This window comes from Salmo salar, chromosome ssa01, assembly GCF_905237065.1.
Source record: "Salmo salar chromosome ssa01, Ssal_v3.1, whole genome shotgun sequence".
NCBI classification, from domain to species: domain Eukaryota; kingdom Metazoa; phylum Chordata; class Actinopteri; order Salmoniformes; family Salmonidae; genus Salmo; species Salmo salar.
The window spans coordinates 103837395-103858786 of NC_059442.1; the positions used below are offsets into that span (position 1 = coordinate 103837395).

General features: G+C 44.9%; 1 protein-coding gene across 5 annotated transcripts in view; it reads left to right on the forward strand.

Annotated features, from left to right (window-relative positions):
* The window catches only part of LOC106593427 (lysosomal cobalamin transport escort protein LMBD1), a 202154-nt gene that overhangs the window by 55787 nt on the left and 124975 nt on the right, over positions 1–21392 (forward strand). For all 5 annotated transcript variants that reach the window (XM_045687124.1, XM_045687128.1, XM_045687126.1 and 2 more), the window contains exons 4-5: positions 9487–9584; positions 12021–12088. In XM_045687124.1, the coding sequence (XP_045543080.1) occupies positions 9487–9584; positions 12021–12088 (166 nt within the window). The remainder of the gene's footprint in view (positions 1–9486; positions 9585–12020; positions 12089–21392) is intronic.

Sequence of the window (21392 nt, forward strand, 5' to 3'; positions counted from 1 at the left end):
GACTGAGTCTGCGTCTCTCACATTGGTAGGCAGACCATTCCATAAAAATGGAGCTCTATAGGAGAAAGCCCTACCTCCAGCCGTTTGCTTAGAAATTCTAGGGACAATTAGGAGGCCTGCGCCTTGTGACCGTAGTGTACGTGTAGTTATGTACGGCAGGACCAAATCGGAAAGATAGGTAGGAGCAAGCCCATGTAATGCTTTGTAGGTTAGCAGTAAAACCTTGAAATCAGCCCTTGCCTTAACAGGAAGCCAGTGTAGGGAGGCTAGCACTGGAGTAATATGATCAAATGTTTTGGTTCTAGTCAGGATTCTAGCAGCCGTATTTAGCACTAACTGAAGTTTATTTAGTGCTTTATCCGGGTAGCCGGAAAGTAGAGCATTGCAGTAGTCCAGCCTAGAAGTAACAAAAGCATGGATTAATTTTTCTGCGTCATTTTTGGACAGAAATTTTCTGATTTTTGCAATGTTAAGTAGATGGAAAAAAGCTGTCCTTGAAACAGTCTTGATATGTTCTTCAAAAGAGAGATCAGGGTCCAGAGTAACGCCGAGGTCCTTCACAGTTTTATTTGAGACGACTGTACAACCATCCAGATTAATTGTCAGATTCAACAGAAGATCTCTTTGTTTCTTGGGACCTAGAACAAGCATCTCTGTTTTGTCCGAGTTTAAAAGTAGAAAGTTTTCAGCCATCCACTTCTTTATGTCTGAAACACAGGCTTCTAGCGAGGGCAATTTTGGGGCTTCACCATGTTTAATTGAAATGTACAGCTGTGTGTCGTCCGCATAGCAGTGAAATTTAACATTATGTTTTCGAATGACATCCCCAAGAGGTAAAATATATAGTGAAAACAATAGTGGTCCTAAAACGGAACCTTGAGGAACACCGACATTTACAATTGATTTGTCAGAGTTTAAACCATTCACAGAGACAAACTGATATCTTTCCGACAGATAAGATCTAAACCAGGCCAGAACTTGTCCATGTAGACCAATTTGGGTTTCCAATCTCTCCAAAAGAATGTGGTGATCGATGGTATCAAAAGCGGCACTAAGATCTAGGAGCACGAGGACAGATGCAGAGCCTCGGTCTGACGTCATTAAAAGGTAATTTACCACCTTCACAAGTGCAGTCTCAGTGCTATGATGGGGTCTAAAACCAGACTGAAGCGTTTCGTATACATTGTTTGTCTTCAGGAAGGCAGTGAGTTGCTGTGCAACAGCTTTTTCTAAAATTTTTGAGAGGAATGGAAGATTCGATATATGCCGATAGTTTTTTATAATTTCTGGATCAAGATTCGGCTTTTTCAAGAGAGGCTTTATTACTGCCACTTTTAGTGAGCTTGGTACACATCCGGTGGATAGAGAGCCGTTTATTATGTTCAACATAGGAGGGCCAAGCACAGGAAGCAGCTCTTTCAGTAGTTTAGTTGGAATAGGGTCCAGTATGCAGCTTGAGGGTTTGGAGGCCATGATTATTTTCATCATTGTGTCAAGAGATATAGTACTAAAACACTTTAGTATCTCCCTTGATCCTAGGTCCTGGCAGAGTTGTGTAGACTCAGGACAATGGAGCTTTGGAGGAATACCCAGATTTAAAGAGGAGTCTGTAATTTGCTTTCTAATGATCATGATCTTTTCCTCAAAGAAGTTCATAAATGTATTACTGCTGAAGTGAAAGCCATCCTCCATTTGCGAAGGCTGCTTTTTAGTTAGCTTTGCGACAGTATCAAAAAGAAATTTCGGATTGTTCTTATTTTCCTCAATTAAGTTGGAAAAATAGGATGATCGAGCAGCAGTGAGGGCTCTTCGATACTGCACGGTACTGTCTTTCCAAGCTAGTCGGAAGACTTCCAGTTTGGTGTGGCGCCATTTCCGTTCCAATTTTCTGGAAGCTTGCTTCAGAGCTCGTGTATTTTCTGTATACCAGGGAGCTAGTTTCTTATGACAGATGTTTTTAGTTTTTAGGGGTGCAACTGCATCTAGGGTATTGCGCAAGGTTAAATTGAGTTCCTCGGTTAGGTGGTTAACTGATTTTTGTCCTCTGACGTCCTTGGGTAGGCAGAGGCAGTCTGGAAGGGCATCAAGGAATCTTTGGGTCGTCTGAGAATTTATAGCACGACTTTTAATGCTCCTTGGTTGGGGTCTGAGCAGATTATTTGTTGCAATTGCAAACGTAATAAAATGGTGGTCCGATAGTCCAGGATTATGAGGAAAAACATTAAGATCCACAACATTTATTCCATGGGACAAAACTAGGTCCAGAGTATGACTGTGGCAGTGAGTAGGTCCAGAGACATGTTGGACAAAACCCACTGAGTCGATGATGGCTCCGAAAGCCTTTTGGAGTGGGCCTGTGGACTTTTCCCTGTGAATGTTAAAGTCACCAAAAATTAGAATATTATCTGCTATGACTACAAGATCCGATAGGAATTCAGGGAACTCAGTGAGGAACACTGCATATGGCCCAGGAGGCCTGTAAACAGTAGCTATAAAAAGTGAGTGAGTAGGCTGCATAGATTTCATGACTAGAAGCTCAAAAGACGAAAACGTCATTGTTTTTTTTTTTTTAAATTGAAATTTGCTATCGTAAATCTTAGCAACACCTCTGCCTTTGCCGGATGCACGGGGGGTATGGTCACTAGTGTAACCAGGGGGTGAGGCCTCATTTAACACAGTAAATTCATCAGGCTTAAGCCATGTTTCAGTCAGGCCAATCACATCAAGATTATTATCAGTGATTAGTTCATTGACTATAACTGCCTTGGAAGTGAGGGATCTAACATTAAGTAACCCAATTTTGAGATGTGAGGTATCACAATCTCTTTCAATAATGGCAGGAATGGAGGAGGTCTTTATACTAGTGAGATTGCTAAAGCGAACACCGCCATTTTTAATTTTGCCCAACCTAGATCGAGGCACAGACACGGTCTCAATGGGGAAAGCTGAGCTGACTACGCTGACTGTGCTAGTGGCAGACTCCACTAAGCTGGCAGGCTGGCTAACAGCCTGCTGCCTGGCCTGCACCCTATTTCATTGTGGAGCTAGAGGAGTTAGAGCCCTGTCTATGTTCGTAGATAAGATGAGAGCACCCCTCCAGCTAGGATGGAGTCCGTCACTCCTCAACAGGCCAGGCTTGGTCCTGTTTGTGGGTGAGTCCCAGAAAGAGGGCCAACTATCTACAAATTCTATCTTTTGGGAGGGGCAGAAAACAGTTTTCAACCAGCGATTGAGTTGTGAGACTCTGCTGTAGAGCTCATCACTCCCCCTAACTGGGAGGGGGCCAGAGACAATTAATCGATGCCGACACATCTTTCTAGCTGATTTACACGCTGAAGCTATGTTGCGCTTGGTGACCTCTGACTGTTTCATCCTAACATCGTTGGTGCCGACGTGGATAACAATATCTCTATACTCTCTACACTCGCCAGTTTTAGCTTTAGCCAGCACCGTCTTTAGATTAGCCTTAACGTCGGTAGCCCTGCCCCCTGGTAAACAGTGTATGATCGCTGGATGATTAGTTTTAAGTCTAATACTGCGGGTAATGGAGTCGCCAATGACTAGGGTTTTCAATTTGTCAGAGCTAATGGTGGGAGCCGTCGGCGTCTCAGACCCCACAACGGGAGGAGTAGAGACCAGAGAAGTCTCGGCCTCCGACTCCGACTCGCTTAATGGGGAGAACCGGTTGAAAGTTTCTGTCGGCTGAATAAGCGACACCGGTTGAGCATTCCTACAGCGTTTCCCTCCAGAAGCCATGAGAAAGTTGTCCGGCTGCGGGGACCGTGCGAGGGGGTTTATACTAACGTTACTATCTGTACTTACTGGTGGCACAGACGCGGTTTCATCCTTTCCTACACTGAAATTACCCTTGCCTAACGATTGCGTCTGAAGCTGGGCTTGCAGCACAGCTATCCTTGCCGTAAGGCGATCGTTCTCCTGTATATTATAAGTACAACGACTGCAATTAGAAGGCATCATGTTAATGTTACTTAGCTTCGGCTGTTTGAAGTCCTGACGAACCATGTCCAGATAAAACCTCCGGGGTGAAAAAGTTGAATGAAAAAAGTTGAGTGAGGAAAAAGTAAAAATATGAATGAAAAAAGTTGAGTGAGGGAAAAAGTAAAAATATGAATGAAAAAAGTTGAGTGAGGGAAAAAGTAAAAATATACGGTAATGAAAAAGTAAAAAACCGTCAGGCAGCAAAGTAAGATCGGCAACTAAATGCACAGCAGCGTAAACAAGTCTGCAAGTTGTGACCGGAAACAGGAAACCGGACAGGAACCTCTGTTTATGTGAGAAAACAAGCACTGAATAGTGTAGGGAATCATTGTACCATCTGAATCACTGTGAAATATCTTGCAATTCACTTAGCACTAGGCTGCATTTAAAACAAATCTCCCTCCTCCCCAGAATCCCATTTCCCCGTAACATGGCGGAGACTCGCACTTGAACCTTTTACTTTCTGTTTTGGTCCACCAGCTTCAAACAGCTGGAAAAACATTATATTTTTTGGTATTTTTTAAAGATATTTCACAGTGATTTAGATGGTACAATGATTCCCAATACTATTCAGTGCTTGTTTTCTCACATAAAGTGAAATTGAGCCAACAGTGTAGAATATTAGCAACCAGGAAACAATAGAGGGATTTCCACTAGATAACACAACCACCCAGTCAAAACAACTTTCCCATTTTGAGGCCAATATCACAAACAATCAAATCAAATTGTATTTGTCACATGCACCGAATACAGCAGGTGTAGACCTTAACATGAAATGCTTACTTACAAGCCCTTAACCATCAATGCAAATTTAAGAAAGTATTTACAAAATAAACTAATGTAAAGTAAATAACAATAATGATGCTATATACAGGGGGTACCGGTACCGAGTCAATGTACCTCGACAGGTCAGGTTGACTCGGTACCGGGACCAAGTCAAATTAGTACATGTAGGTAGGGGTAAAGTGACTGCATAGATAATAAGCAGTGAGTAGCAGCAGTGTAAAAACAACTGGGGGGGGGGTAGCCAAATAGTCCAAGTAGACGTTTGAGTAATTGTTCAGCAGTCTTATGGCTTGGGGGTAGAAGCCGTTAAGGAGCCTTTTGGACCTAGACTTGGCCTTTCGGTAACGCTTCTGGTAATCCGTCTGGCCCCGCGGCCTTGTGAATGTTGACCCGTTTAAAGGTCTTGCTTACATCTGCTACAGAGATCGTGATCACACATTTGTCCGGAGCAGCTGGGGCTCTCATGCACCCTTCAGTGTTGCCTGCCTCGAAGCGAGCATAAAAGGCAGTTAAATTTGATTTGATTTAGCCCGTCTGGGAGGCTTGCATCACTGGGCAGCTCGCGGCTGGGTTTCCCTTTGTAGTCCGTAATAGTTTTCAAACCCTGCCACATGTACGTACGTCACTGTGGGGACGACGTCATTGATGCACTTTATGATGTTGCCGGTGGTATGAGATGGTATACTCCTCAATGCCATTGGATGAATCCCGGAAGATATTCCAGTCTGTGCTAGCAAAACAGTCCTGTAGCTTTGCAACCACGCGTCATCTGACCTATTCCGTATTGAGCAAGTCACTGGTACTTCCTGCTTTACTTTAGCTTTTAAGTAGAAATCAGGAGGATATAATTCAGGTCTGATTTGCCAAATGGAGGTTGAGGGAGAGCTTTGTATGTGTATCTGTGTGTGAATGGTGGTCTATAGTTTTTTTTCTTCTTCTGGTTGCACATGTGACATGCTGGTAGAAATGAGGTAAAACGTATTTCAGTTTGCCTGCATTAAAGTCCCCGGCCACTAGGAGTGCCACTTCTGGATGAGCATTTTCTTGTTTAGTTATGGCCTTATACAGCTCATTGAGTGCATTCTTAGTGCCAGCATTGGTTTGTGGTGGTAAATAGACGGCTACGAAAACTCTTCGTAGATAGTGTGGTCTGCAGCTTATCATGAGGTGCAATACCTCGAGACTACCTTAATATTAGACATTGCGTACCAGTTGTTATTAACAAATAGACACACCCCCCCACCCCTCGTCTTACCGGACGTAGCTGTTTTGTCCTGCCGATGCACGGAAAAACCAGCCAACTGAATATTATCTGTGTCATCGTTCAACCACGACTTGGTGAAACATAAGATATTACAGTTTTTAATGTCCCGTTGGTAGGATAGTCTCGAACGGAGCTCATCCAGTGATTGCACGTTGACAAATAGAACAGATGGTAGAGGCGTGTTAGCCACTTGCCTATAAATTCTCACAAGGCACCCTGATCTGCGCCTCCGGTATCTCCTTCTTTTCTTCATGTGAATGATGGGGATTTGGGCCTTGTCCGGGAGCAACATTATATCCTTTGCTTCACACTCATTAAAGGAAAAATCTTTGTCCAGTTCGAGGGGAGTAGTCGCTGTTCTGTTCAGAAGCTCTTTTTGGGTCAAGAAATTCACATTTTCACTGCACTGGTGCGTAAGTAATACTGTGAAACACTATTATACAACTATTACTGCAGATATATTATAGACCTTTTCTGAAATCACAATGCAGCACCTTTAACAAGAATGCAAAGGGAATATGAAAGGTTTTGAGAGAGAGCGTTCTTATTTCCGTCAGGGCCTGGAGACCATCAGATACTTTCAGCAACTGTTGTTAGCACATTAGATGTAGTTTTGCTGTGCCAACAACTTCTGTCCTCTGTAAAGGTCCTCTGCTATTTCAGACATCTTTGTCATACTCAGACCTTTTGTTTATGTTTAGCCATTGCTCTGCTGAAAACATTGAAGGGTGGTTTCCCGAACACAGATTAAGCCTGATCCTGGACTAAAAAGCATTTTCAATGGAGATTCTCCGTTCAGTATGCTTTTTAGTTCTGGAGTAGTTTTAGGCCTAATCTGGGTCCAGGAAACTGCCCCTCAACTGAGCCCAACTGAGACTCTCAATGTTTTAATATCATTCCTTTGCCATGTTTTTCTCATATTTTCCCTTGGCATGAATGCTGTTGCTTTTACTTTCATGGTGCTTTTGACTTCATGGTGACGTAAACTGTGGTCTCGGGAAAGATAGACTTGTACACTGGGTTGTATAACTCCTCACTCCTCCTCTTACAGCCAAACACGATGTTTTTTATCATATCTTATCTCTTTGACTCACTTACAGCCTGTTGCAGTAATCAGATGAGAACACAGCCTGTTGCAGTAATCAGATGAGAACACAGCCTGTTGCAGTAATCAGATGAGAACACAGCCTGTTGCAGTAATCAGATGAGAACACAGCCTGTTGCAGTAATCAGATGAGAACACAGCCTCTTGCAGTAATCAGATGAGAACACAGCCTGTCGCAGTAATCAGATGAGAACACAGCCTGTCGCGGTATTCAGATGAGAACACAGCCTGTTGCAGTAATCAGATGAGAACACAGCCTATTGCGGTAATCAGATGAGAACACAGCCTCTTGCAGTAATCAGATGAGAACACGGCCTCTTGCAGTAATCAGATGAGAACACGGCCTCTTGCAGTAATCAGATGAGAACACAGCCTGTTGCAGTAATCAGATGAGAACACGGCCTCTTGCAGTAATCAGATGAGAACACGGCCTCTTGCAGTAATCAGATGAGAACACAGCCTGTCGCGGTATTCAGATGAGAACACAGCTTGTCGCGGTAATCAGATGAGAACACAGCCTGTCGCGGTAATCAGATAAGAACACAGCCTGTCGCGGTAATCAGATGAGAACACAGCCTGTCGCGGTAATCAGATGAGAACACAGCCTGTCGCGGTAATCAGATGAGAACACGGCCTCTTGCAGTAATCAGATGAGAACACGGCCTGTTGCGGTAATCAGATGAGAACACGGCCTCTTGCGGTAATCAGATGAGAACACAGCCTGTTGCGGTAATCAGATGAGAACACAGCCTCTTGCGGTAATCAGATGAGAACACAGCCTCTTGCGGTAATCAGATGAGAACACAGCCTCTTGCCGTAATCAGATGAGAACACAGCCTCTTGCAGTAATCAGATGAGAACACAGCCTGTTGCAGTAATCAGATGAGAACACAGCCTCTTGCGGTAATCAGATGAGAACACAGCCTCTTGCAGTAATCAGATGAGAACACAGCCTGTTGCAGTAATCAGATGAGAACAAAACCACACAACACAGATGGGAGTTCTTCTAGGCCTATCTAATCATCATAAGGTATTAATTCAGTCAACAAGATTTAAAAAATGTAATAAAAAATACATTTGTTAATTAAGCAGAGACCACCACCTCATTTTTGACCCTCACGCTGGTCCCCAAAACATCACTGCACTGTATCAAATGATTCTCAATTTGCTTTACCCTCTGAAGAAAAATGTATGAAATGTTAATGTCAATCTTCCACAATTTGCCTGTTCAAGGTAATTTAAGACAGGACCATGTGTATTTACCATGCTCTACCAACCAAACCAGACAGGACCATGTGTATTTACCATGCTCTACCAACCAAACCAGACAGGACCATGTGTATTTACCATGCTCTACCAACCAAACCAGACAGGACCATGTGTATTTACCATGCTCTACCAACCCGAGCCAGACAGGACCATGTGTATTTACCATGCTCTACCAACCAAACCAGACAGGACCATGTGTATTTACCATGCTCTACCAACCGAACCAGACAGGACCATGTGTATTTACCATGCTCTACCAACCCAGCCAGACAAGACCATGTCTATTTACCATGCTCTACCAACCCGAGCCAGACAGGACCATGTGTATTTACCATGCTCTACCAACCCGAGCCAGACAGGACCATGTGTATTTTCCATGCTCTACCAACCCGAGCCAGACAGGACCATGTGTATTTACCATGTTCTACCAACCAAACCAGACAGGACCATGTGTATTTACCATGCTCTACCAACCAAACCAGACAGGACCATGTGTATTTACCATGCTCTGTCAACCAAACCAGACAGGACCATGTGTATTTACCATGCTCTACCAACCAAACCAGACAGGACCATGTCTATTTACCATGCTCTACCAACCAAACCAGACAGGACCATGTGTATTTACCGTGCTCTACCAACCGAACCAGACAGGACCATGTGTATTTACCATGCTCTACCAACCCGAGCCAGACAGGACCATGTGTATTTACCATGCTCTACCAACCAAACCAGACAGGACCATGTGTATTTACCATGCTCTACCAACCCGAGCCAGACAGGACCTTGTGTATTTGCATTACACACTCATATGTGAGGCTTTGTAGATCACACAGCAGACTGAGTTGTCAACTAACGGGAATTCAAAGCCATTGGATTTATGTTAAAAGTATACTTTTCATTTTTTTTATACAAATTCCATCAATTTCTTTCCATTCATAACTTTTTGTTAAATCCAATCAGTTATCCACACTGTTTCAACGTGATCAGTAGGAAAACATATATTATTTGTTTGATGAAATATAGAAACAAAGTTGATTCAACTCTCTCTCTCTCCCAACAGCACTGTACTCTATCCTCCTGTTCTGTGTCTTCCTGTGGATCCCCTTTGTCTATTTCTATTATGAGGAGAAAGATGATGACAACATCAACAAGTGTTCAGTAAGACTGCTGCTGCCTGTCCTCTTACTGTAGTCTAGACACACACACACACACACACACACACACACACACACACACACACACACACACACACACACACCAACAAGTGTGTTCAGTAAGACTGCTGCTGCCTGTCCTCTTACTGTAGCCTAGACACACACACACACACACACACACACACACACACACACACACACACACACACACACACACACACACACACACACCAACAAGTGTTCAGTAAGACTGCTGCTGCCTGTCCTCTTACTGTAGCCTAGACACACACACACACACACACACACACACACACACACACACACACACACACACACACACACACACACACACACACACACACACACACACACACCAACAAGTGTGTTCAGTAAGACTGCTGCTGCCTGTCCTCTTACTGTAGGCTAGAGACACACACACACACACACACACACACACACACACACACACACACACACACACACACACACACACACACACACACCAACAAGTGTTCAGTAAGACTGCTGCTGCCTGTCCTCTTACTGTAGCCTAGACACACACACACACCAACACACTCACACACACACCAACACACTCACACACACACACCAACAAGTGTTCAGTAAGACTGCTGCTGCCTGTCCTCTCACTGTAGTCTAGACACACACACACACACCAACAAGTGTTCAGTAAGACTGCTGCTGCCTGTCCTCTTACTGTAGTCTAGACACACACGCACGCACACACACACACACACACACACACACACACACACACACACACACACACACACACACACACACACACACACACACACACACACACACACACACACACACACACAACAACAAGTGTTCAGTAAGACTGCTGCTGCCTGTCCTCTTACTGTAGTCTACACACACACACACACACACACACACACACACACACACACACACACACACACACACACACACACACACACACACACACACACACACACACGTTGACCTTGGCTATGAACAGCAGTCACTAACTATCTGTCTCTGGGTTAAGGAAGGTAAACACTGTATGTATTCATTATTTTGGACTTAATCCCATCGGTCCCACATATCGTGAGAGATTACATTCCTAATGACCAACCAGAGGCTGAATGTAAACACATCAGTCTCAATTAAAACACTCACTCAATATTAATATATCACAATCCCCCAAAATAGATACAGAAGTGATACTTAAAGCTCTATGCTACAAATAAAGTGTACAGTATCCCTATAGAACTACATACTGTAGAAAGTGTACAGTATCCCTATAGAACTACATACTGTAGAAAAGCCTACAGTATCCCTATAGAACTACATACTGTAGAAAAGCCTACAGTATCCCCATAGAACTACATACTGTAGAAAAGTGTACAGTATCCCTATAGAACTACATACTGTAGAAAAGTGTACAGTATCCCTATAGAACTACATACTGTAGAAAAGTGTACAGTATCCCTATAGAACTACGTACTGTAGAAAAGCGTACAGTATCCCTATAGAACTACGTACTGTAGAAAAGCGTACAGTATCCCTATAGAACTACGTACTGTAGAAAAGCGTACAGTATCCCTATAGACCTACGTACTGTAGAAAAGCGTACAGTATCCCTATAGAACTACGTACTGTAGAAAAGCGTACAGTATCCCTATAGAACTACGTACTGTAGAAACGTGTACAGTATCCCTATAGAACTACATACTGTAGAAAGTGTACAGTATCCCTATTGAACTACGTACTGTAGAAAAGCCTACAGTATCCCTATAGAACTACATACTGTAGAAAAGCAACAAGAAAAGGATATAGTTGAGACTTTACTGTCGACTCTTGGATATTACGTATACATGGCCTCTGTTAAGATAAGTGTAGAAAAAGCCAAAGCCCATAGGAATAGACCACCCTCCCCCCCTCTTCATCTTAAACTGAATATTGCTGAAATGTCATATATTGGTCTCCAAAGGACACGGTAGTGATTATATAGATTACATGCCACAGTGAGCTTCTTCCCTTTCCTCTGGGTTGGTTTGGAGCTGACAGAAGCACTTCCTCTCACAGCCAAGGAGTTCTTTTGAATCATTACTTTCAAAGCACCCTTTAATAACAGCGCTGGGAGTAAGGTGTGTGTGTGTGTGTGTGTGTGTGTGTGTGTGTGTGTGTGTGTGTGTGTGTGTGTGTGTGTGTGTGTGTGTGTGACTACTCTGAGAGTCTCTGGCAGGTTGAACAGGACTCTGGATTCCACTTCACACTCCATTGTCCCCTCACTAAATGGAATATGGAATTAGTTAGCCAGCCACTCACCTCAAATGTGTACACACACATACATACACACCAGCCCCCCAACCCACCCCATTGAAGAATTAGATATTGTTACATTCCTGATTCATAAACACACTATTAATAATTCTGTCTTTCATTACAGCAAGTGAAAAATGCTCTGAAATACACAATTGGATTCATCATCGTCTGTGCAGCACTGCTATTAATTGGGTAAGTACTATGAGACATTGTCACCCACACTATTCCCTATCTAGTGCACCACATCTAACCAGGGCCTGCATAGGGGTCTGTATAATAATATAAGGAATAGGGTTCCATTTTGGATACAGGCATAGATGGTGAGGAGAGGTGTGTACTACATGTCATTATAATCACTTAATGAGCAAGGTGTTTTCCTCTTCAAGGAAATCAACGTTCTTTAAACTGCCATCTGTTCAGCCATGAGCAGCCAGACATCACAGAAAAAAGTCCTCTTCCACCAGAGTATGTTGCCATATAACTGGGTTCTTCTACTGGTTCAATCTAACTTCACAACTCTATATTTTCTCTGGAACAAGCTTGAAGCTTTATTCATATTCCTGTCCCAAGATGCTCTCTGCTATAGTTACTGACCCAAGATGCCCTCTGCTATAGTTACTGACCCAAGATGCTCTCTGCTATAGTTACTGACCCAAGATGCCCTCTGCTATAGTTACTGACGCAAGATGCTCTCTGCTATAGTTACTGACCCAAGATGCCCTCTGGTATAGTTACTGACCCAAGATGCCCTCTGGTATTGTTACTGACCCAAGATGCCCTCTGCTATAGTTAGTGACCCAAGATGCTCCCTGCTATAGTTACTGACCCAAGATGCCCTCTGCTATAGTTACTGACCCAAGATGCCCTCTGCTATAGTTACTGACCCAAGATGCCCTCTGCTATAGTTAGTGACCCAAGATGCCCTCTACATTTACATTTACGTCATTTAGCAGACGCTCTTATCCAGAGCGACTTACAAATTGGTGCATTCACCTTATGATATCCAGTGGAACAACCACTTTACAATAGTACATCTATATCTTTTGGGGGGGGGGGTTAGAAGGATTAGTTAATCCTATCCCAGGTATTCCTTAAAGAGGTGGGGTTTCAGGTGTCTCCGGAAGGTGGTGATTGACTCCGCTGTCCTGGCGTCGTGAGGGAGCTTGTTCCACCATTGGGGTGCCAGAGCAGCGAACAGTTTTGACTGGGCTGAGCGGGAACTGTGCTTCCGCAGAGGTAGGGAGGCGGACAGGCCAGAGGTGGATGAACGCAGTGCCCTTCTTTGGGTGTAGGGACTGATCAAATCAAATCACATCAAATTTATTTATATAGCCCTTCTTACATCAGCTGATATCTCAAAGTGCTGTACAGAAACCCAGCCTAAAACCCCAAACAGCAAGCAATGCAGGTGTAGAAGCACGGTGGCTAGGAAAAGCTCCCTAGAAAGGCCAAAACCTAGGAAGAAACCTAGAGAGGAACCAAGCTATGAGGGGTGGCCAGTCCTCTTCTGGCTGTGCTGGGTGGAGATTATAACAGAACATGGCCAAGATGTTCAAATGTTCATAAATCAGAGCCTGACGGTACGGAGGTGCCGTTCCCCTCACAGCTCCGTAGGCAAGCACCATGGTCTTGTAGCAGATGCGAGCTTCAACTGGAAGCCAGTGGAGTGTGCAGAGGAGTGGGGTGACGTGAGAGAACTTGGGAAGGTTGAACACCAGACGGGCTGCGGCATTCTGGATGAGTTGTAGGGGTTTAATGGCACAGGCAGGGAGCCCTGCCAACAGCGAGTTGCAGTTATCCAGACGGGAGATGACAAGTGCCTGGATTAGGACCTGCGCTGCTTCCTGTGTGAGGCAGGGTCGTACTCTGCGACTGTTGTGGAGCATGAACCTACAGGATCGGGTCACCGCCTTGATGTTAGCGGAGAACGACAGGGTGTTGTCCAGGGTCACGCCAAGGCTCTTAGCACTCTGGGAGGAGGACACAATGGAGTTGTTAACCGTGATGGCAAGATCATGTAACGGGCAGTCCTTCCCCGGGAGGAAGAGCAGCTCCATCTTGACGAGGTTCAGCTTGAGGTGGTGATCCGTCATCCACACTGATATGTCTGCCAGACATGCAGAGATGCGATTCGCCACCTGGTTATCAGAAGGGGGAAAGGAGAAGATTAATTATGTGTCGTCTGCGTAGCAATGATAGGAGAGACCATGTGAGGATATGACAGAGCCAAGTGACTTGGTGTATAGCGAGAATAGGAGAGGGCCTAGAACTGAGCCCTGGGGGACACCAGTGGTGAGAGCACATGGTGCGGAGACGGATTCTCGCCACGCCACCTGGTAGGAGCGACCTGTCAAGTAGGACGCAATCCAAGAGTGAGCCGCACCGGAGATGCCCAACTCGGAGAGGGTGGAGAGAAGAATCTGATGGTTCACAGTATCAAAGGCAGCAGACGGGTCTAAAAGGATGAGAGGAGAGAGAGTTAGCTTTAGCAGTGCGGAGAGCCTCCGTGACACAGAGAAGAGCAGTCTCGGTTGAATGACCAGTCTTGAAACCTGACTGATTAGGATCAAGAAGGTAATTCTGAGAGAGATAGCAAGAGAGCTGGCCAAGGACGGCACGCTCAAGAGTTTTGGAAAGAAAAGAAAGAAGGGATACTGGTCTGTAGTTGTTGACATCGGAGGGATCGAGTGTAGGTTTTTTGAGAAGGGGTGCAACTCTCGCTCTCTTGAAGACGGAAGGGACGTAGCCAGCGGTCAAGGATGAGTTGATGAGCGAGGTGAGGTAAGGGAGAAGGTCTCCGGAAATGGTCTGGAGAAGAGAGGAGGGGATAGGGTCAAGCGGGCAGGTTGTTGGGCGGCCGGCCGTCACAAGTCGCAAGATTTCATCTGGAGAGAGAGGGGAGAAAGAGTTCAAAGCATAGGGTAGGGCAATAAGAGCAGGACCAGCGGTGTTGTTTGACTTAACAAACGAGGATCGGATGTCGTCGACCTTCTTTTCAAAATGGTTGACAAAGTCATCCGCAGAGAGGGAGGAGGGGGGGGGGGAGGATTCAGGAGGGAGGAGAAGTTGGCAAAGAGCTTCCTAGGGTTAGAGGAGGGTGCTTGGAATTTAGAGTGGTAGAAAGTGGCTTTAGCAGCAGAAACAGAGGAAGAAAATGTGGAGAGGAGGGAGTGAAAAGATGCCAGGTCCGCAGGGAGGCTAGTTTTCCTCCATTTCCGCTCGGCTGCCTGGAGCCCTGTTCTGTGAGCTCGCAATGAGTCGTCAAGCCATGGAGCAGGAGGGGAGGACCGAGCCGGCCGGGAGGATAGGGGACATAGAGTCAAAGGATGCAGAAAGAGAGGAGAGGAGGGTTGAGGAGGCAGAATCAGGGGATTGGTTGGAGAAGGATTGAGTAGAGGGAAGAGATGATAGGATGGAAGAGGAGAGAGAGAGCGAAGGTTGCGACGGCGCAATACCATCTGAGTCGGGGCAGAGTGAGTAGTGTTGGAGGAGAGCGAGAGGGAAAAGGATACAAGGTAGTGGTCGGAGACTTGGAGGGAAGTTGCAGTGAGATTAGTAGAAGAACAGCATCTAGTAAAGATGAGGTCAAGCGTATTGCCTGCCTTGTGAGTAGGGGGGGATGGTGAGAGGGTGAGGTCAAAAGAGGAGAGGAGTGGAAAGAAGGAGGCAGAGAGAAAAGAGTCAAAGGTAGACGTAGGGAGGTTAAAGTCACCCAGAACTGTGAGGGGTGAGCCATCCTCAGGACCCCCTGCTATAGTTACTGACCCAAGATGCCCTCTGCTATAGTTACTGACCCAAGATGCCCTCTGATATAGTTACTGACCCAAGATACCCTCTGATATAGTTACTGACCCAAGATGCCCTCTGCTATAGTTACTGACCCAAGAGGCCCTCTGCTATAGTTACTGACCCAAGATGCCCTCTGCTATAGTTACTGACCCAAGATGCTCTCTGCTATAGTTACTGACCCAAGATGCCCTCTGCTATAGTTACTGACCCAAGATGCTTAACCTTATGTGGAGGGACATCTGACTGAGTTCCCAGCTCCCTCCCCAGCCCACACCCCAGCTGACATCCCCACCCCATTCCCAGCTCCCAACCATACCCTGCCCCCAACCCCAGCACCCATCCCCACACCAGCTCCCATCCCCACCCCCAGCTCCCACCCCCAGCACCCATCCTCAGCTCCCATCCCCACCCCCAGCACCCATCCTCAGCTCCCATCCCCACCCCCAGCACCCATCCTCAGCTCCCATCCCCACCCCCAGCACCCATCCTCACCCCCAGCACCCATCCTCAGCTCCCATCCCCACCCCCAGCACCCATCCTCAGCTCCCATCCCATCCCCACCCCCAGCTCCCATCCCCCCAGCACCCATCCTCAGCTCCCATCCCCACCCCCAGCACCCATCCTCAGCTCCCATCCCCATCCCCAGCACCCATCCTCAGCTCCCATCCCCACCCCCAGCACCCATCCTCACCCCCAGCACCCATCCTCAGCTCCCATCCCCACCCCCACTCAGTCTCAGATAAAGCCATTGTGAACTGTCCCTTTCGTGATTAAGTGTCTCAAAGATGACTTGATGCTTAAATCTATAGCGATACACAGTGGAAACCATGTCCCATTTAACCTCCAGTTTACTCTGTGTTGAACTGTGCCTGTGCAGCATAAACATAATGGATTTCTCCTAGCCACCACCACAGTAACATGCTTGCTGTTCAGGTCATGTAATGTAATGTTCATTCAACCATTAAATGGCACTCTGATCCTATAGAGGACGCTGCCTGGATTGGACGGTGGGTGGATAGAAACATGTCATCCTAAATGGCACCCTATTCCCTACATAGTGCACTACTTTTTACCAGAGCCCTATGGACCTTAGACAACATGTTGACATTTGAGACACAGCCTAGGACGGGCCCACATGGTTCATTTCAAGTTGAAAAGTTTGGACTCTTTGGGATTCTTTAGACAGAAGCAATTTGGTGTCTATTTTACCTTTTTGAACCGTCAGCCCTTTGTACCTCTTTGTACCGGGGGATTGTTGTTTAGGTCTCTTGATGCGAGGCGACATGATGGCTTTTATCTTGCTCTGCCTCTCCTTTGCTTTCCTTTCCACTCCACTCATCTCCTCTCCTCTCTGTGTGATACAGGGAGGCATCAGGCCACTGTTTGGGTGACTGTTCATTCAAGGGCTTTGCTGCTTGAACACAGTCTTTTGTTTGCAGCCTGTCGTGACTGGGCTAGAGGGCTAGGCATGACTCAAAACTCTTAAAATGACTATTGACCTTTCAACTGCTGCTGATTCTTTAAACTTGGGCTTTTGAGGTGATTGTTCTTTAATAGGGTGGTCTACATTCAGCATGTTGTTTCTTAGTCGAAATGTTGATCATAGAGACAACATATTATACACTTTATTATTAGACATTATAAAAAAGGCTCATACGTGCTTATAACAAGTTAAAAAGCATTATACCTGCAGGCTTCAAGTAAAATATTGCCAATATTTATTTGTGAATCCAGCCCTGGTTTAGCCTAACATGTTTTAAATGAGCTTTCATTATAGTAGGCCTAGGGTAAGGGTAGCCTACGGAGGGCTTGGGTTTTCAACATATCAAATGGGAAACAAGCAATTGTTACAGGCAAATAACTTGTGTATACGAGGTTCACCGGTATTCCCAGAAGTTGTTCTCTCCTTTCATGATGCTCTTCATGATGGCATGGACACATGGAGGGGGCTGCATGGCTAACATAATGTAGGCCTACCTACAATACATAGATAACATACATATATATTGTTATTTTACCTTTATTTAACTAGGCAAGTCAGTTAAGAACACATTTTTATTTACAATGACGGCCTACTAAATGGCAAATGGCCTCCTGCGGGGACAGGTGCTGGGATAAAAAAATAAATATATATATATATATATATATATATATATATATATATAGGACAAAACACACATCACGACAAGAGAGACAACACTACATAAAGAGAGACCTAAGACAACACAGCATGACAACAACATGGCAGCAGCACAACATGGTAGCAGCACAAAACATGGTACAAACATTATTGGGCACAGACAACAGCACAAAGGCAAGAAGGAAGAGCCAACAGTACATCACACAAAACAGCCACAAGTGTCAGTTAAAGTGTCCATGATTGAGTCTTTGAATTAAGAGATTAAGATAAAACTGTCCAGTTTGAGAGTTTGTTGCAGCTTGTTCCAGTAGCTAGCTGCAGCGAACTGAAAAGAGGAGCGACCCAGGGATGTGTGTGCTTTGGGGACCTTTAACAGAATGTGACTGGCTGAACGGGTGTTGTACTGTATGTGGAGGATGAGGGCTGCAGTAGATATCTCAGATGGGGGGAGTGAGGCCTAAGAGGGTTTTATAAATAAGCATTAACCAGTGGGTCTTGCGACGGGTATACAGAGATGACCAGTTTACAGAGGAGTATAGAGTGCAGTGATGTGTCCTATAAGGAGCATTGGTGGCAAATCTGATGGCCAAATGGTAAAGAACATCTAGCCGCTCGAGAGCACCCTTACCTGCTGATCTATAAATTACGTCTCCGTAATCTAGCATGTGTAGGATGGTCATCTGAATCAGGGTTAGTTTGGCTGCAGGTGTGAAAGAGGAGCGATTATGATAGAGGAAACCAAGTCATTCCATTACTGTTACACATTACTGTTGTTCCACATTAGGCTAATCTACACATTACTGTTGTTCCACATTAGGCTAATCTACACATTACTGTTGTTCCACATTAGGCTAATCTACACATTACTGTTGTTCCACATTAGGCTAATCTACACATTACTGTTGTTCCACATTGGTCTAGTCTACACATTACTATTATTACACATTAGGCTAATCTACACATTACTGTTGTTCCACATTAGGCTAATCTACACATTACTGTTGTTCCACATTAGGCTAATCTACACATTACTGTTGTTCCATATTGGTCTAGTCTACACATGACTATTATTACACATTAGGCTAATCTACACATTACTGTTGTTCCACATTAGGCTAATCTACACATTACTGTTATTACACATTAGGCTAATCTACACATTACTGTTATTACACATTAGGCTAAGTTATTACACATTAGGCTAGTCTACACATTACTGTTATTACACATTAGGCTAATCTGCACATTACTGTTATTACACATTAGGCTAATCTACACATTACTGTTATTCCACATTAGGCTAATCTACACATTACTGTTGTTCCACATTAGGCTACTCCATACATTACTGTTGTTCCACATTAGGCTACTCCATACATTACTGTTGTTCCACATTAGGCTACTCCATACATTACTGTTGTTCCACATTAGGCTAATCTACACATTACTGTTGTTCCACATTAGGCTACTCTACACATTACTGTTGTTCCACATTAGGCTAATCTACACATTACTGTTGTTCCATATTCGTCTACTCTACACATTACTGTTGTTCCACATTAGTGTTGTTCCATGTTCATATGGGCAGTGTGCATCATGGCTGTCTTTCTGCTGTCAAAATTCATGCCATAACCAACCACGTTACCGCTAAAACCAGGATGGTGAATCATTCTAATAAGTTTGGCTTTAATTAAATTAAACAAGCAATAATTTTTTTACAACAACAATAAATACATGTAAAATGTAATGATGTCATAAAATCTCCAGGATAATCAAAAATGACCTGCCACTGGCATTAAACAAAGCATGTGTTTCAAATCAAATCAAACTTTATTTGTCACATGCGCCGAATACAAGTGTAGACTTTACCGTGAAATGCTTACTTACAAGCCCTTATTCAACAGTGCAGTTCAAGAAGAGTTAAGAAAATATTTACCAAGTAGACTAAAGTAAAAAGTAATAGTAAAAAGTAACACAATAAGAATAACAATAACGAGGCTATAAACAGGGGGCACCGGTACCGAGTCAGTGTGTGGGGGTACAGGTTCGTTGAGGTAATTTGTACATGTAGGTGGGGGTGAAGTGACTATGCAAATATAGTAAACAGCGAGTAGCAGCAGTGTACAAAAAGGGAGGGAGAGGGTGGGGGATCAATGTAAATTGTCCAGTAGCGATTTTATTAATTGTTCAGCAGTAGAAGATGTTGAGGAGCCTTTTGGTCCTAGACTTGGCGTTCCGGTACCGCTTGCCGTGCGGTAGCAGAGAAAACAGTCTATAACGTGTCTGACTGGAGTCTCTGACAATTTTATGGGCTTTCCTCTGACCTCGCCTATTATATAGGTCCTGGATGGCAGGAAGCTTGGCCCCAGTGATGTACTGGGCTGTTCGCACTACCCTCTATAGCGCCTTACAGTCAGATGCTGAACAGTTGCCATACCAGGCGGTGATGCAACCGGTCAGGATGTTTCCACGGTGCAGCTGTAAAACCTTTTGAGGATCTGGGGACCCATGCTAAATCTTTTCAGTCTCCTGAGGGGGAAAATGTTTTGTCGTGCCCTCTTCACGACTGTCTTGGTGTGTTTGGACCATGATAGTTTGTTGGTGATGTGGACACCAAGGAACTTGAAACTCTCGACCCGCTCCACTTCAGCCCCGTCAATGTTAATGGGGGCCTGTTCGGTCCTCCTTTTCCTGTATTCCATGATCAGCTCCTTTGTCTTGCTCACATTGAGGGAGAGGTTGTTGTCCTGGCACCACACTACCAGTTCTCTGACCTCCTCCCTATAGGCCGTCTCATCGTTGTCGGTGATCAGCCATTCTACTGTTGTGTCGTCAGCAAACTTAATGATGGTGTTGGAATTGTGTTTGGCCACACAGTCGTGGGTGAACAGGGAATGCAGGAGGGGACTAAGTACACACCCCAGTGTTAAGGATCAGCCTGGCAGACGTGTTGTTGCTTACTCTTACCACCTGGGGGCGGCCCGTCAGGAAGTCCAGGATCCAGTTGCAGAGGGAGATGTTTAGTCCTAGAGTCAGCTTAGTGATGAGCTTTGAGGGCACTATGGTGTTGAACGCTGAGCTGTAGTCAATGAACAGCATTCTCACATAGGTGTTCCTTTTGTCCAGGCGAGGATGGGCAGTGTGGAGTGCGATTGAGATTGCGTCATCTGTTGGGGCGGTATGCAAATTGGAGTGGGTCCAGGGTGTCCGGGAGGATGCTGTTGATGTGAGCCATGACCAGCACTTAGGTGGAAATAGTTGAGCCTCATGCTTTAGAGTATAGTCATTGATGTTGTTGCCACTACTAAACCCTCTACCAATAGTTATTGATGTTATTGCCACTACTAAACCCTCTACCAATAGTTATTGATGTTATTGCCACTACTAAACCCTCTACCAATAGTTATTGATGTTATTGCCACTACTAAACCCTCTACCAATAGTTATTGATGTTGTTGCTGCTACTAAACCCTCTGCCAATAGTCATTGATGATGTTGCCGCTACTAAACCCTCTGCCAATAATCATTGATGTTGTTGCCGCTACTAAACCCTCTACCAATAGTTAT